The sequence below is a fragment of the Motacilla alba genome, chromosome Z (genome assembly GCF_015832195.1).
Source record: "Motacilla alba alba isolate MOTALB_02 chromosome Z, Motacilla_alba_V1.0_pri, whole genome shotgun sequence".
Taxonomy (NCBI): Eukaryota; Metazoa; Chordata; class Aves; order Passeriformes; family Motacillidae; genus Motacilla; species Motacilla alba.
In genome coordinates, this window is record NC_052046.1 from 33,253,828 (window position 1) to 33,271,444 (window position 17,617).

A 17,617-nucleotide genomic window follows, 5' to 3' on the forward strand; every position below is an offset into this window, starting at 1 on the left:
CCACTAAAAGCAATTCACTATTTTCGAAAGAAGTCCAGTGAGGGAAACAACCATAGCACAGATGTGCACGTTGGGTAAAAAAAGGTAAAAAAAAAAAAAAAAAAAAAAAAAAAAAAAAAAAAAAAAAAAAAAAAAGAGTCTGATGGGGAGGAATGAAATTGTGACCAGGAGCAGGAAGGAGGCATTGTATTAATGCAGTGAAAACAGAGAAAACCAAGCGCGCCCACTGTCAGTGCGCCCAACGCTGACGGCCAGCGACGGTGCGAACAGACTCCCAGCCCGCACCTCTGTTCCCGAGCTGAGCGGCAACGCTGCGGAACTACAGAAAGAGGATCAAGAGAGCGAGAGGGGTGAAAATTATTACATATTGCATCATGGAATTGATGAAAGACTTAAAGAAGGTTTTTATACCCAACTTTATAACCCCTAAAAATGGGTGCTGGGGGTGTTCCTACTTGTGTTTGCCTTTAATTTAGGTGTTATCAATCTATACAGCAGATGACGGATGACCTTGTCAAAATGACTCCAGTCAAAACATTTTTTGCCCCAGCCCTGTTCAAATTTGTGTTAAAATGTCCTGCCTTAGACACAGACGAAGTCTAAACAGCAGCAGCTTTCCCAGGCTCTGCGAGAATGAAGGGTGGGAAAGAAACAAACTAGAATCAGGGTGGGGAGAATGGCGAAAACATTTTACGCGCTCACACGTAACGTTTGTAGGAAACTGTGCATTCGGTATCAATGTAACACCTGTCTACGAGGGCTCTTCTGACACTAGAGAGATGTTTTGGTAAGCTAAACAGTTTGTGCATTTTGTCCTAAATGTAAGGCATAATATATACCTAAGAGATTATAGTTCTTGTCTGGTTTTTCATACGGTCTAAGAAAGAAACTGAAAACCTGTTAAATACTCACTGATATGTGAGCTCAACAACTGAGCAGTGGGGCGGGAAACCCAAGTTTTTAAGCAGAGTGGGGACGAAAAGTCACTAGAGATGAGGTGTTTCTCGCCACAGGTTGCATCTCCCTCTGGCTTATTTCTTGCACTGCGCTGTAACCAGAAGTACAAAGAGCAGGAGTGAGGCGTGCTAGTGGTGCTCGAGGATGCAAGGTCTGAGGAAGAAGAAGCTCTGGGGCGGTGGGTTCCCTCAGCTGTGTGGGACGGGTCCCAGGTGGCTGAGGGGAAAAGGAGGCGTGTCATCCAGCTCACAGGTTAAGCGAACTATTTGAGACAGTATCAAGACAGGCCGGGTAGGTGTCTAAAATCCACCCTAACCCCTGAGGGGCAAAAGCGAGTGAGGCGAGAGAGCAGCTAGCGGGAGGCTGGCCGAGTGCGCGGCGCTGGGGCCGGCGGGGTGGGGAGCTCCCGGCGCTCGCCGGGATCCCGCTCGGGAGGGCGCCGGTCCTCCGCTCCCCTCCGTCCAGGTAAAAGCCAAAAGCCCAACTCTTCTCGGGGCGATTGTGCTTCGGAGCTGGGAGGGGGAGTGGGGGGGGCGGGGAAGAGAGAAAGAAAAAGGGGGGGGGAGGAGACCGGAGGGAGGGAAACTGGAGAGAGGGAGAGAGGTAGAAGGCTGGGGGGTGGGAGGGAGGGAAGGAGGAGGGAAGGGAAGGAAGGGGCACTTTAAAAGTTGAGCAAGGAACAAAGTGGGGGAAGTTGCCAAAAAAAGAGCTCTGCATCCAGACTTACTGGTAACTTCCCGATCCCTCCCCTCCTTCTCGTACACACCACACACACTTGTATTTTGCGCTGTCGTAAAACCCACGTGTCTCGCTCAGAGCCTGCCAGAGCCGAGCCGAGCGCCCGGCCGCGACTGCGATGCGCAGCCACAGCAGAGGGAGCCCGGTGGCTCGCAGCTAGCCGTCCCTCCGGTCCCCGGAACCCGGAGAAGCATCACCCCGCTCCTGCGTGGACAAAGACCAGAGAAGTCTTTCCTCCCGGCCGTTGTCCGGCTCGAAGGCTCCCGGAACAGCCGACACCTCCGGACGCCGCCCGTGCAGCAGCGCTCACCCCGCTCAGGTAAGGCAGACCCGGCCCGGGGCCCCTCCGACTTGTCCGGCACAGCGGGGCACCTTCTCCCGGGGCAGGGCACTGCCGGCCCGCGCCCTCCGCCTGTGAGCGCCCGAGTGGAAAACAGCAGCGGCCGGAGAGGAGAGGGAAGACCCGCGCGTGTGTGCGTGTGACTGAACTTCCCTCCGCCTCCTCCTCCTCCTCCCTGTTGTCAGCGGAGAGTCGTTTGCTTCCGCGGAGAGAGGGAAGAAAGTGAAAAGAGAAGACAGTGCGTGCGCCGGGGACGGGGTGAGCAGCGCGGGCTCTGCGGCCGCGGGCCGGCGTAAGGGGCTGCCCGCCACCGCCCGCGCCCTGCCCGTGCTCCGGGGCGGGCCCCGGTGGACAGCCTTGTCGTCCCGGCTACCACGTTTCTCGTCCTGGGGCTTTTCGGGACGAGGCTTTCTCCTGACCAATCTGGCCACAGACAGGGGAAGATACGGGCGCACGGTCCCGCCGCCGATCCCGCAGAGCCGCGGCGCAGAGCCCACGCGTAGCCCAGTGTGTCCGAGCGTGTGTCCGAGCGTGTGTCCGATCGCGGGGTCGGGGCGGCCCTGCCAGGGCGGGGCGGGGGTCTCACGTCTTCTGTTCCCTTCCTCTCTGCTCCACAGGCAGAGCGATGCTGAAGCCCGGAGATCCCGGCGGATCCGCGTTCCTGAAGGTGGATCCCACCTACCTTCAGCACTGGCAGCAGCTTTTCCCGCAGAGCAGCCAGCTCAAAAGCAGCGGGCCCCTCGCCCAGCTCCAGCCACCCGAGAGAGCCGAGCCTCCGGCTGACAGCCTCCGCCAGCGCCCGACCTCCCTCTCCTCTGCCTCCTCTTCCTCCTCCACTCCGTCTTCCTCCACCTCGTCCTGCGTCGCTGCGGCGGCGGCTTCTCTGGCTGGTCTGACCTCCCTGCCTGTGACCCAGGTCCCGGTCTTCGGCCCGCTGCAGAGCTCGGAGCTCCCGGCCGGGGGAGCGCCCGCTCCCCTGCAGGGCAAGGATTTGTGCGGGGCCGGCAGCGGCGGCGGCAAATGCGGCGACCGTGGTGCCACTCGGTACCGCTGCACGGCCGAGGAGCTGGACTACTACCTGTACGGGCAGCAGCGCATGGAGATCATCCCCCTGAACCAGCACACCAGCGACCCCAATAACCGTACGTATCGTGCCCTTCTCGCACTCCGCCGCTTACCCTCCGCTGCTCCGCGCGTGGGGCCAGCCCGGGGACGCTCCGGGCTGCGGGACCGCAGCTGGTGCCTGCACCGCTCTCACTCCGCGAAGAGCATCCTCCGTGTCGCTCTTCCCTCCCTTTGGTTTTTGCGTTGTTACCTGTTGTTTCAGGAGACGGGCTGCAACCCCTCAGTAGGATCTGAAACCCAGATCCTTCCCTAGAAGGCACGCTTCACCCGAAAGGCTGTGGCGGGGGTAGATTTCTTTCGGAGGGCTGCTTAGGAAAATGGATTCAGCAAAAGTTCAGGGCAACTAGCTACAAAGCTGGTCCTTTCTTGCCTTGTGTGTCCCACTCCATTCCTGCCCGGAAAGCCCGGGCTTCGCGGAATACCCAGAAATTAATTACTCCTCCGAGGTGGGTAGGGGAGAAGTTGCAGTTTTCATCAGATGGTCTAGGGCGAAGTCTTCCTCTTTCTTATCTCGGAGTATCGTTTCCTTTCAGACCTCGTTAACACCTCGTTGGTTTTAGTTTTCAGCCCCATGGAAAAGCATAACATGGTAATTTAAAGAGAGAAGCCGATTTTCTAGACGAAAAAGTCTGCTTGAGTCAGAATTAATTTAGGACTTGGTGATTCTAAAGAATTTTATACTGCTGTTGCCAATTATACAGCTGGGAGGGTTTTTTTGTGGGGGGAGGGGGCGCCCCTATAATTAAACATCTGTACGGATGAAAGGTTTGTAATTTTAGAAACTTCTGTCTTTTTTTTTTACTCTGTATCTATCAATACGACGCAACTGAGGAAATTCACAATATGAAAAGGACTATATGAACTCCTAGAGTTCATCAGTTTTATAACTAACATTCAGAGCACACGGATCTGTCCCTCTTAAGACACATGGCTTCGGTCCATGCACTTTAAAAAAAAATACTATTGTTGTTTCAAACAGTCTCTTTTATGCTAAGGTTTCTTAAAACTCTTCTTTTTTCTTTTTTTTTTTTTTTTTTTTTTTTTTTTTTTTTTTTTTTCCTTCTCAACCACCACTCCCCAAATATTGGTTTAAGGAAGGCTGTTGAACAGAAAAAGGGTACCCCAAACCAGCAATCCTGAAACACATGGCCAAGCAAAACGCGAATTCGTTTAATTCAATTTCAGATCGGGAGCTTGTTTTGAACGTTTCCATTACATCCTGTTATGTATTAATTAAACTGCGTGGATGCTAGCACAGTCTTCAGCGCTGTGCATATGTGAGGGGGGAAAGTTGAATCGGAGTTTGGTGGAGATTTTTCCCGCCTTCTTAACATTTCAGAAGCTTCTATATTGGTTGTCGACTTTATTTTGAGCGACTTCTTCATGTTTAGTTTTACCCTGTAGTGAAACCTGTTCGTGTATTTTGTGTTCTCGGGTGAAGAAAATGTGATATTATAAATTACATTCAGGAAAATGGAATCCGAAATGCACTTCTAATCGACAACCGAACCGTTCAGACAATATATGTTTTGCTTCTCGGAGTCGCTCTGTAAATCTAAAGGGTAAAGGTTTTAAAAGGAGAAAGGAATATTAAAAAGCGTTTTAGGGGGGGGAACATTTTTAAGGACTGAGTGGAAAAACAGCACCCTGCAGTGTCGGAGGCGAAGCCTGAATAATTTCTTCCCGAGAGCGATATAAAAGGTGGATTCGGGGAAGCAAAAGGGTGGATTGCTTAAAGGACGCTTGTGAATCGCGTCCGGCTCTGACGGGGCAGCAGTCGCCGTCGGAAGGACGGGTAGGGGGCAGCCAGCGCCATCTCGACTTTTTTTAATGCTTGTTTTCCTTCAGTTAGATCTAAACATTCTTATAATCTACTTGTTTGCAGGGTGGCTTTCGCTCCAGCGGTTATTAGTTGCCTCTGAGCGAAACTTTCAACGCGAGTGTTTCAGTCTTCTGGGACCAAGCGCAGTTGCTTTGGGCAACTCGTGCTTAAAAAAAAAAATAAAGAAAAAAGTAAACTGTCAGCGAAGAAGGAGTGTCGCAGCTACAGCCTGTGCCGTGCCACGCACTCCAAGCACTCGCACGATCAAGGGAACAAGCTGCAGAGCACGGGCCTGGCTGCCCCTGCGCGGCTTCCCGAGTGCGGCCAGGGTCACGCTAGCGATCCGTGAGCAAGCGGGATCTCCAGCCGCCTTGACTCCCACCCTCACTCCCCGTTTCGGATCATTCCCACCCTCACTGCCCGTTTGAGAGGAAGGAGGTGGGGGCTGTGGGTGAGATGAGGCGCCGTCTGCTTTAGTTTGAGTCGTCCTTGCTTGCTGCACTTCCATCTCCGGACAGCCCCAAGGACACCCCGAGACGGGCTCTCCCCAGCCCGGCAGAGTCACCCGCCGGGATTAACCCCCTCCCCGGAGTGGGGCCGTCGGTCTGCTTCTCTGCCCGGCCCAGCAGGCCTCCGTCTGTTTCTCGGGCTCTAATCTTAGCTGTATCTCCTTCACAAACCGAGCGAGTGCCCCGTCTCCCCTACTTTCCCAAATAATACCCCTCTCTCTATCCCGAGCATCCCCTACTTCTCCGGGGCGCCCCGCGTGTCCCGCTCCTCGGCATGTCCCACCCGCTCGAGAGAGGCGCCGGCGAAGTTATTGTATGTATGCCCCGGTGGTTCCGCGGGCCCGCGGCGGGGCAAGGGCGGTGGCCGGGCCTGCCGGGGAGCCCGAGCGGCTGCCGAGGCTGTCCCGGCTGCCCGCCACCCCGCCGGCCCCGCTCCCCAGCGCCCGGCACGGCCCGGCGCCGGGCGGCCGCCGCGGGAAGATGGATGGGCGGCGGTTTCCCAGTAGACACACGCCTTGATCGTGAAATATCAATGAATATGGCACGGTCTTGGGCGAGGGAGGGGGCGGGGGCCGCCTAGGAGCTGTGGGTTAAGCGTCTGTGAGTAATTGTTTTAAATTGAAAGGGGGTAATCTAGGGGAAAATAATAATAAAAAAAAAGGAATCAAGAGGCAAAGTCCTAACTAGAGCCCAGCAGTCTTAACTCCCAGGGAAGTAAAGGGGATTATGCTAAAGCCCCGATAAAGTGGCAGGCGGCTGGGGACCGTTTGCTTCCCAGCGTTGAATCTGGAAGGACGAGGGTATTTCTGGGCGCTGGGGGAGGGGCGCTCGGGGGGCCAGGAGGATATCTCCTAGGGTGAGTCCGGAGGCTGCGGGACCCGCTTGTTCCCTTGGAGGCTTGCCCCTCGCTTCTGGGGAGACGCTTCCGCACTGAGAACTCTGAGACTCCTCCACCTTCGCCGGAAAGCGCCAACCTGCCACTGTAACAAATGCGCTGCGTAGAACTGAAGCGTCACGCGACCAAGCACTTCGCACGCCTTTCCCCATTCAATTTATGGGGAGACAGTGTATATATAACATGCTGTGAAGTGGATCGGTGTGGAAAATATTCGGACTTTTTTTTTTTTTTCCTCTGGACTGCTGGTAACCTGTATGATTTAGCTATTTTAAATCATTAGTTACCCAGCACCCTTAAACATAGCAGATAGCCATACATTAGATTGAGGTTAGAGAAGGTGGTGACTGTTTATTTAGGGTGATAAAATGGTCCATCAGCAGTAATCTCCATCGATATGTGCCACCAGGAGATGAAGGATGAGGGGACAAGCCACAATTAATTGCCCTATAGTTTTGTAGGAGAGAGTGGAGCCAGTGCGGACTGAACTTCGATCTCCTCTCCTGGCGCCTATTCATCATCTCTACATTGTATATGGGGGTCTCTCCGGGGCAGAGGGTGGCAAGGTTTATCTACACACAATATTCTCCTACTCTTCTCATACCTGACACGGAAATTTAATTCATTCATACCTACAGTAGAAGGCAGGGAAAAATCAAACCCACTTCCCTCAACCCGCCCCCCACTCGCCTCTTAAAAATAACCCGAAAGCCTCTCTGAAGGCGAGGCGGACATCCTAACCCACTCCGGGGCGCCTAGGCGCTCTAGAACAACCTCTTCCCCAGTGGAGCTGGCGCGGGGTGTGCCTGACCCCCGACCGGGAGTCACGGACCCCGCGGCAGCTCCTGCGCTGCTGCGGGAACAGCGCCCGTGCCGCCGGGCACCCCGCGCCGCGGCGGGAATGGCGAGGGAGTGAGAGGGGGCTAAAGCCCTGAGAGAGGGGGGCTCGGACATCCGGAACCCGATGGCAGCCGTTGGTCAGCGGGCCGGGCTTGGTCCCGCTCTCTGCAAAGGGTACTTAGAATAAATAACTAAATAAATAGAGGGCACCCGACGGGAAAGCGCATCTGTGTTTTGTACCCCCAAAAGTCTGCCTGCAGTGAGACAGTCTGAAAGAAACTGCCAATAATTTGGTGAAAGGAGGTGGATGCCAGCTCATCGATGAGCAAACTGTAGTACGAGGGAGGCTGAGCTTCGGTGGAAAGATCCAGCCCTCAGGGAACGAAGGGAAGCAGTCTCTACCAGCCCTCCCTCCTGCTTAGCTGGGTACTCGGGCCCAGACAGGGATGCAGGGCCAGCCGTAGTGATTTATACTTGCAAGTGAGTAATACCATGTGAAGTGATGGCCACTTACACTGGATACCTGCATGCTTGTGGTGAATTATGAAGCAAAGGGTCAGAGGCCGCCCTTCTTTAATACCAGCAAACTGCAGGTATCCAGCCTAACTGCACCTTTGAAGCATATTATTGCTGAGGAAAAAATGTTTTCTTTCATTTATTGTTACAGCTGGTTTGCTGGTAAAAACACTGTGTTAAACCCTAGTTTCACTGACGAAAGGTTTTTCCTTTCAGATTTGCTTTAAAGTGTGCAGTAGTAGTGTTATTTGGTGCATGTTTAAAATTACATTTTGGGGGCAGTGATATGTCCTTTTGCCTAGGTTAAGTACTTTTAAGTGTACTCACATGGAGTTATAGTATTGGCATTACACAGCTTCCATTTTTCTGGAGGCACATAAACAGTAACATATTGCAGTCCTTCCATAAGAACCATGCCAAACAGCCCCACTAGGAAATCCTTTAATTTTCTTTTTCTTGCATCTTCCTTTCCTTAATCCTCCTTATCTATAGAATATGAAGGTATAAAGAAGGAAACTGATCTCCTTCCAAAATATTTGGCTGTATCCGGGCGTGCAATGGAGTATTCACACTGACTTTACCTTCTGCATCTCTAGATTTTATCAGGACATACTCTACTCTGGCTGCAATCCTCCTTTATTTTTACATTTTCAGCAAGTCCTCCAATTTTCATACATTTCTTGCTTCTTCTTGATTTGGGGCTTGACTGATGCCATTGCAGAAAGTGGAAGTATCCATTTCAACTGTCCTCAGGGAAGCCCCGTGCTCACACTCAGCTGCTCTCTGAGGCCAAAACTGGAGGAAGGGCACAGGACAGCTCTCCTTGTCACCCTATCTGACCATCCTCTGTGAAGTTCACACTTGCAGAAGCATCCCTTTCATGTGAACTCCCCACTCCAGTGGGGGTGATAATGGCCAGTTTGGAGACTCCAGTGATGTCAGTGGACCACAACACCCTCCCTCGCAAACCCCGGCTTCTTTTCCACCTCTTATTAAGCATGTTGGTGCAGTGTGTCACATTGTGCTCTGCAGCATACACAAAGATGATGCTGTTCATCCTGCTGTGAGGCAGGATAGTGTGCAAGTCTTGGAGTTCTTGATTTTTTTTCCCCCAATACGATATGAAGGAAATCCTTCCCTTGTCCTCTAAGGCAAAGGAATACACTGCCTACTGTGATGGTCTTTAAATAGATGCTCTCACGTATTACACAAACGTTAGTTACAGAAGAAGAAAATATGCACAGTAGCTTTGTACTCCAGGCATGGTAAAATATAACTAGGATGGCTTCCATTCTTTATAATATTTATGACAATTTTTAAAGATTTTATTTGTGCAATTACATAGCAACTAAAGCTAAATGTATGAAGCGTGAAACTAAGAAGAATTCCAGTACTGCTTAGTATTAAAGACAGATTCCTCCCTTCTCATCAACAAGACATTAGCCAAAACAGTTTCAAAAGATGTTCCATTTTTTCAAATTTTTAGCTTTGGCAGGACAAAGGGGAAAGGAACACAGCAGGGGATCAGATACTGTGACTGCCAAGCATTAAGACATTACCACTGTTTTTGGACACTGGAAAATAAATATCACCATGTGTGACTTTCTGTAAGGGTAAATGACAGTGACACAGGGTTTGTTTATACGCCTTGAAAATTTCTTAGTTTCTTTTTCTTGGAAACGTAGAAATAAAATGTTTAACCTGTATTCATGCACACATATTGTCAGAATAAAATTAAGAAACTATTGTTCTAGGCAGGTACTGAAATTTTTGTGCATGAAAAGTTATATATATCTGGTGGCCGGATGCAGGAGCTTGACACTGAGTTTGTCTGACTGGAGTAAAGAAGATACTTTAGCAGGTTTAATGTAAATTTCTCCAGAGATACAGTTCCTCTAAGAAAGCCATTGTAATCAGCTAGTTATGAGGAGGGTGGCTCATCTAGAAAATATTAAAGCAGTGCAAATAATTAGAATTCAAGGGCCTACCCTGGGCGCTAACTGACATCATGGTTAGCCATCATTTCTTTAACCTCTCAGTTTTCCTGTAAGATGTTTTCTTTCTAACTTGCATGGGTAGATTGAAATCCATTGATTTCATGGAATCATAGAACAATTTGTGTTGGAAAAGATCTGTGAAGTCATCAAGTCCAACTATAGATCATAGAGTCCAGCCACAAGCTGTTTAGAGTGTATCACATAACAAACTATTTCGGATTGTGGGTTTGTTTTTTCATTGTTTCGGTTTTTTTCTTCCCTTTTCCTATTTGAGATCCTTTCCTATGTGACCTCCAGTGCCAAACTGCAGTGCTGCCCCTAACATCTTTGGATATGCCAAAACCACAGGGTTTCTTGATGGCTGGTTTTGAAGAGGAAAGGGAAGAAAAGATGCTGTGATGATACCTCACTTTCCAAACTAGCTGTGGAAATAATAACAAAAAACCGCCCCAACCACCTGGCCACCCCATTGTCTCCCTCTTCAGCATATACTTGATGCCTTTTATTCATCATGCTTCAGAATGATTGTAGAAATATCTGCTGAGTTCTTTTAGGACTCGCCAGAAATATCTTCCGTGGGGTCCTGCAAATCCCATCTTCCATCTGCCATCCACCTCTAACTGACGTGGCTGAGAGAGCAAAATCCCTCTGCAGCGGTAGTTTAGCCCAACAGAAGTCGTTTTGCTGCAGGGATTATGTCCTTAAGGCAAGGAGAAATTGCACCCTCCAGCCAAAGTCACGCTTTTGCCGACGTAAGCGCGGTCCCCACTAGGTGGCTTTGTCCTGCCGCGCCGTCCGGCGCTCCTCGGCCTCCTGCCTCCCGCCCGGACCTGTTACAGGGATGGATGGCTTGCGGCCAGTTTCACCTGCAGCCCTTCTGCAGGGGCACCCGTCAGAGTAATGCACAACCCAAGGTTTGTCTCCTTGCTTTCTGCTGGAATCTGTAACCGATTCTGTGGGTAGGGAACTTGGACAGACGAGCACCAGGTGGAGACAGGCGTTTTCTGCAAGACCCCAAGGTATAATGATCTTAAGGGAAACTAGCTTCCACGTATAACTTAGTAATAATTTCTTGTTGCTGAATGCACCACTTTTTTAATAGTAAAACTTAAAAGAGGATTACAGGAAAGAATGTTTATGTAGCGCGTCTAAAACTGGAGAATACACATAGAAGGCATAATTTAAAAATGCATCTTTTATTGTCCTTTAGCAGGTTTGCTGAAATGAGAGGAGTGTTTTCCTTTGAAGGATCTGTAGGAAAGAGCCTACTTAATACACAGTACATCCAGTTTGGAAAGAAGAACATCTGAGTCAGGGCCCCTGAGAATTGAAGCTGTGGTTGCAGGCAGTCTAGCAAGTCTAAATCTGTGGCATAGACCAAGAAACTCCTGCCTCTGTAGTGAATGGTGTGCTCTGTTTTTATAAGGAGTGGTATATAAAATTATTAGGGGAAAGATGTAGGACTTGCTACAAGAGTACTACGCCATAATTATTGGTTTTTCTTTGTATTTCTGGAATAAATTTATATGAAAACATTTATCGTGCTATGAAAATGAAATGTGAAGAAGACAGCAATTTATTTCAAGAGATTCATTGTTATGTTAACTCGGCATATCTCCAGAGAAATTAATTTCTTGAACACGAAACATTTTCCTGGAAGATGTACATTTGTGGCATGTGGACTAGTGTGCAGTGGAAAAATTTAACCGAAATTTTCTTTCCTCAGAAAAGTCATGGTAAGATCTTCCCAAAATAGAGACGTGTCAATTACTATTAACAACAGTTAGGGAAATTAACAGTTTTACAAACTGATCTTTTTCACAGGAATTGCTCATGAACTCAGATATGCTGTTTTGGTCTTTTCCTAGCTTCATTTACATGGTACAGGCAAAGAACATGAATTCTCATTCAATAAATAAAATTTCAAGTGTGTGCCCAGAAATATTTGCTGCATAATTTCAGTTTTAAGATTAGTAAAGTAAATGTGCATGCAGGCTCCAATCTGTCATTCATGAGGTTCTGGTTTGTTTATTTTATTTTCCAAACAGACAGGCATGCACACACACATGTTAATGTAAAAACCAGAATGAATGTTCTTTTAAAATAAGGATTAAATTAAGTCTTGTTCTAATTAAGCCCTTGGGCTGAGCTGTGGTAAGGCAGTTGAGAGGGACTTGTAACACGCTATGACTGTGTTTTAAAATGTCTCACTGAAACATGCTGGGATGGTTTAACTGGACTATTTCTATTAGTCAAAAAATTCATCTTTAAAAACATTGTTAAAGTAAATGAATCTTGGCAGGTTTGCGAATACACAAGGCTTGCAAATTGTCTGCAGGATTTCTGCTCAGCCTTTGGAATTTCTTATTTAAGGCTTTGGTGAGATCTGGGAAAGAGCCTAAGCAAGGCTTAAAAGGGCACGGTGTGCATGAGTACTGGCTGTACTGCCACGAAATGGCAGCTCAACACTGCATGACACGGCCCATGGCAGTGGTGATGGTGGTGGCCAGCAGCACCGCACTGACAGCTTTTCCTTCTTTGTCCCTCAGGATGTGACATGTGTGCTGATAACCGCAATGGTGAGTGCCCTATGCACGGGCCCCTGCACTCCCTGCGCCGGCTGGTGGGCACCAGCAGCGCGGCCGTGGCAGCCCCTCCGCCCGAGATCCCGGAGTGGCTCCGGGACCTGCCCCGGGAAGTGTGTCTGTGCACCAGCACGGTGCCTGGCCTGGCTTACGGCATTTGTGCAGCACAACGGATCCAGCAGGGCACCTGGATTGGGCCCTTCCAGGGAATCTTGCTCTTGCCAGAGAAGGTTCAAGCAGGTGCCATCAGGAACACTCAGCATCTCTGGGAAGTAAGTTATCATCTTTCCTTCCTTGTCAAATTTGATCTTTTTGAAGTAAACATGGAATATGACTGTATGCAGCACTAGCACCAGAACTAGCCATGAAGATAAGCAAACAAACTCACAATTCAAATAAACAAAGTAAGCAGGTTTGAAAATGTAGCCAAGTGCAAGAAAAAGCCTTGCTGTGATAAAGGTAGTCAGAAAACCAGTGAACAGCACAGAGCTCCAATTGGTCTGCATAAGAAGAGCTGACTGTTGCAGGTGCTGTAATGTGTAGTAGAGAGTCTTGATCAGAGAAGTCTGAAGCTTTTACAACGCCCAGTGCTTTCTATATTTTTGACCTGAGTTAGGAGAGCTGATGAAGCTCTCAGGTCACAGCACTAGCTGTATCATGTTAGAGCAGTGCATGTGGGTTGAGATGGAGTGCTGCACCACTGCTGTGGCCCCCAGCGAGTCCAAGAAAAGCTGCTGAAATAAGCCCAGGACCCCATTCTACAGCCTGACCCTTTGCAGAGTGACAGAGTTAGTGCTTGTTCAGTTTAGTTCAGCTCTGGTCCTGTACCTACTGTGCATTCCCCTAAGGAGGTTTCTAGTACTTTTGTGTGAAAGTCACTTTCAGACATCTCATAGCTGTTCGTTTTTCTTTTTTAAATATTTGTCACTGTTTTAGAGACGGTAACAGTAATAACTGTTACGAAAAACCCATAATCCGTGTGTGTGAGAAAGAGCTTACTCTTTTCCTAGTCTTTTGCCATTGATTTCTTCTTTGATTTGTACTGGAAGGTACAATTTTTTAGTTCTGCTTAGTCCTCTGTAGCTGCAATCTCTGCATGCCTCAAAACTAACTGCAACAGTCAGTAGAAACAGGCCCATAGATCTGTGGTACTTGATCATCTACATCAAACCCAAATCTTCAGAATATAAGGAATCCATGAAGATGCAGAGTGTTTTTGCTGTCTTCAGTGCGTGTACAGTGAAAGTGAATAGATCTTTGAAAGATATTTGGGGGTGTGGAAGAGTTGGAGCTCCTATGCTTTTCCTATGTGTAAATAAATAATATACAACACACCAGGGTCTTTGTCTCAAGATATTTACCCAAAAATGTCATTGCGGCAAGAATGTGGCAAGATTTTCACATGAAGAAGATCGGTCTCAGGACACACCTGAATGTGATCAGTAGAACTGCATGAGAATTGCAATGACTGGGAATTTTACTGCTGCCTCCAGTGGAGATAGAATTGCTCTTGTACAGCAGATATTGATAATTTGGATTTTAACCTGTTCCTACTAAAGCCCAGTGATTATAATTACAGTATTTTGGGATATGTTATCAATCAAATATTTTTTATGGAACACTTAATAATGATGTTGGAGGCTCTAATTGATAAGAAGGGTGTTGTGGTTTAGACTATTCCAATTAACAGAATATATAATAATAAAATTAGATTGCCAGATCCAGATATTATAATAAATACTGAAATTTAGATAAATTGAGTCAGATAATTTTCCATAAATATTTACAACATGTGTTTAATTGTTAAAAACACATGAATTAGTTTTATGCAAGTAAAGTTGCAAATATTGACAATATCTTTTTAAATAAGCAAGAATTTTTATCATATTTCCGGTTAACTTAAAAACTGATTTGAAGCAATGAAAGAAGCTAGGACTTTTAAAAAAAATTAAAAGCAAAACCCAAAAAGATACTAAGGAAAAAAATAACAACCAGTACCATTGTATGTACCAGATTCAGGCCATAAGTTCTTGTCGGCTGAGTTTTTGTGTGGGATTACTCTTGTGCTCTTAACACACAACGCAGATTTTCTGTTGGCTAACAAAATGAATGCATGTATTTTAATGAAATTATCTTAAAAATAAGAATTCAATTTTATTTAATAATAACATATTGCTGGGCAGCTCATGGTCTTGAATTATTTCTGTTAATGACAAAAACTGTTATCAAAGAAACACATATCCTAAGCTCTAGCTAAAATTTTGCTGTTTCTCATATTTTTTGTCTTTCAATTTGGCATACTTTATCTGTCAGAAGACCATTGTTTAATAAAGAAAAATAGATGAAAAGAAAGTAATCAGAAAGTGTAATTTTACAGAAGCTGATCTATGAAAATACATAAAAGCAAATCACAGTATATATCTAAATAGCCTGTATTCATTTAGTCTACATGGTGTAGGAGTGTGGATTAAATCACTGCGAATGATAAATAAATGTTTCATCATAGTCCCTTTATAAAGTTGTGACTTTAGTCCATTCTCTTTCACATATTACAATATTTCCCACACAGCTGCAAATGCAAGTCTGTCTACAGATCAGCTGTTCAGCATTAGGTCTTGACAGACCTTATGGAGAGAATGTCACATTTTTAATATCAAAAATTGCATTTTATTATTTTACCCTCAGCACTGTAAAGTTGATAGATATTTGTTTTAGTTTACAGTTCTTTGTGTACACCAGGCAAACAGAAGGGCTGTTGTGAACACTTTTAAGTATGGTTACTGTTTTGCTTGCTTTTTTCTTTACACTCTTTGTTGTGGGAAACATCAGAAGCACTGCATTTGATGTATAGTTCAATGCTATGGAAATATGCTTCAGCCTGTCTGCACAAGTGTTCCCACCACGCACTCAGTGTTTGCTTTGTATGTGATCCACACAGCATAATGTACAACTCAGAGTGAGTTACATACCATTCCATTACCTCACAACAGGCCTTGACACCTATGGGTGTTCATGGGAAATTATAGAGTTCTCTCACAATCGGCCAAGATAATTTTTTATAACTTACAGAAAGATCAGTCTTTCAGAAAGCCAAAAATATTAGTCATTTCAGTTGTACTGCTTTTTTTCCCCTTTGGCCCACTTCTATAACCAGAGTTTGCTTGTATTTTATAAAAATACAACAAACTCTGATTTGTTTAAAACAAAAACAGGACTGGGTGTATTAAATAAACACTCTCTTTGGTAATTCAGGCATTTATTCCAGCAGTGCTTCATAATGTTTCTGATCCCTTTTTTTTTTCTATTTTGAAGTAGTGAGAATAATCCTTTTGTTATTGCAAAGAAACAGAGACTTTCTTAGCAATTAGGTCTTACTGATGAGAATGAGATAATTTTCCGCTAATGTGTTTTCTAATAAAGAAATGGAAAGGCACACTTGATTCCAACATATATGAAAACATTATCTCAATTATTAATGTGTCCTTACTCCCTGGAGATAAATTAATCTAGTTGCACATGGTTTCCCCTTTCTGTTTAACATCAAAATTTAATAAGAGTAGACTTAAGGAATGTATACGATACACACTTAAATTCTATTAGAATAAAACACTGAGGTTTAAATGTGCATACATTTTTGTAGTCAAAATTTTTCATGCTCCCAACTTTAAACTGTGAATTCTGGAAACAGCTAATTTGTAAACAGTCTTTTCCCCTGCAAATGCAGATTAGATGAAAAAACTTTTACTGACGGACATATCAAAGGATACAGTCTTATTGTTTCCTGTTCTTCATGTGCGTGATAAAGAGTTTGCTGTATTTTTTTTTCTTAAATGAGTGGTCAAATAGCAATTTTTTTTTCTTGCAACAGCCTAAAAATTTCAAATATATGATTTTACTTCGTTTTGACTTTACTTAGTTGAAATTTAGCATTTTTAGAAGTAATTCTTTATTATATGCAACTTCTTTTTACATGGATGAGCGAAATTCTATCTATCTATCTATCTATCTATCTATCTATCTATCTATCTATCTATCTATCTAATCTATCTATCTATTTATCTATCTATCTATCTATTTAAATATGCATAGATATGTATCAGGGTGTTCATTAATAAATACAAAATGCTAAATCTGTGTAACTGATTTTCCCCCTAAAATATTCCCTCTCTCCCCTTGCTTCCTTCCCCCTCTCTCTCCCTCCTCCTGCCACCAAATTAACTGGCACAAGAAAGTGTACATGTCATCTTAATAAAGTACCAAATGGGTACTAATTGGCCTTCTTGCGTCTCAACTGAAGTGAAAGAAAACATTGCCTTTCCCTTCTTCTGGACCAAGAAGAGGCTTTTTTGCTGGGATGCACTCTGGCCAGAGCCCATGCAGCAATACTGGGCATTTTTGAACAAATTAATATGCACAGACAATCCTTGTACTCCAAATGAAGCACTCATTGCAGTTATGATGATGGATTCTTATCCAGATTCTCAAGGCTGCAGTTTTGGACTAAATTTGCTGTTACAGAAAAGCACTGGGGGATAGAATTATGTGCATGCTGTCGTTCTATTAAAGTAAAAATTATGTTTCTCAGCAATCCGTCATCTAGTATTCCAGACTGCCTGTCAGCTCTGTTTTAAATTTGTCATGTGCATGAAATTCAAGTAATTTTGTCTTGAAAAACCTCCTTAGTTACTTTCCTATTGTATCTTGTTATTCAGAGTAACAGCTGGTGCCATTCTGTTATTTTTTTTGTTTGGTCATTTCTGAGGATTTTGTGTGATGTATGGTGCTTGCTTTTACTTTCCATTGAAAAAGACCAATAATTTTTATTTTTACATGGATTTAAAGTTCCCATGCTGTGGGAAAATATCACTAATGTTGTGGTCAGTAGCATGCTAAACTGTAAGCTCACTAAGAATACTCAATTTGTGTACCTCAGAAGAAAATTGCACTAAGCATCTACAAAGCAGCCCTCTATCATTGGTATTTCTGGATCACTTACTAACACATTTTTCCAGATAACTTCTAAAGGTTACAAACTCCTTTCTTAAAGTCCATAAAAAGTTAATGTGATCACAAGTGTGGAAGATACTTTATATTTAATAATTTTAGTGCTTAGAAAAGCTAAACAAAACCCTGATGATTCTTTTAAAAGACCTGTGATTTTTTACAAGACTTTCATATGAATTATTTTAATGTATCTCTGTGTTTTTAGTATGTTCTTTCTGTCTACAGAATGTATGTATTGTATGCCTAAGCACGTGCTACAAAATTAATCTAACTTGGCATGGGGACAGAT

General features: G+C 45.5%; 1 protein-coding gene across 3 annotated transcripts in view; it reads left to right on the forward strand.

Annotated features, from left to right (window-relative positions):
• The first annotated feature begins 1,887 nt into the window (after nt 1-1,887).
• PRDM6 (PR/SET domain 6) overlaps nt 1,888-17,617 on the forward strand; it is a 79,916-nt gene continuing 64,186 nt past the window's right edge. For 2 of the 3 annotated variants that reach the window (XR_005255460.1, XM_038125323.1), the window contains exons 1-3: nt 1,888-2,014; nt 2,653-3,177; nt 12,289-12,596. Coding sequence is in view for 2 of the 3 variants with exons in the window: in XM_038125323.1 (XP_037981251.1) it covers nt 2,661-3,177; nt 12,289-12,596 (825 nt within the window). In the remaining variant the exon portion in view is untranslated. Of the gene's footprint in view, nt 2,015-2,259; nt 2,294-2,652; nt 3,178-12,288; nt 12,597-17,617 lie in introns of those variants that run through there. The other variant, XM_038125324.1, reaches the window with a different exon arrangement.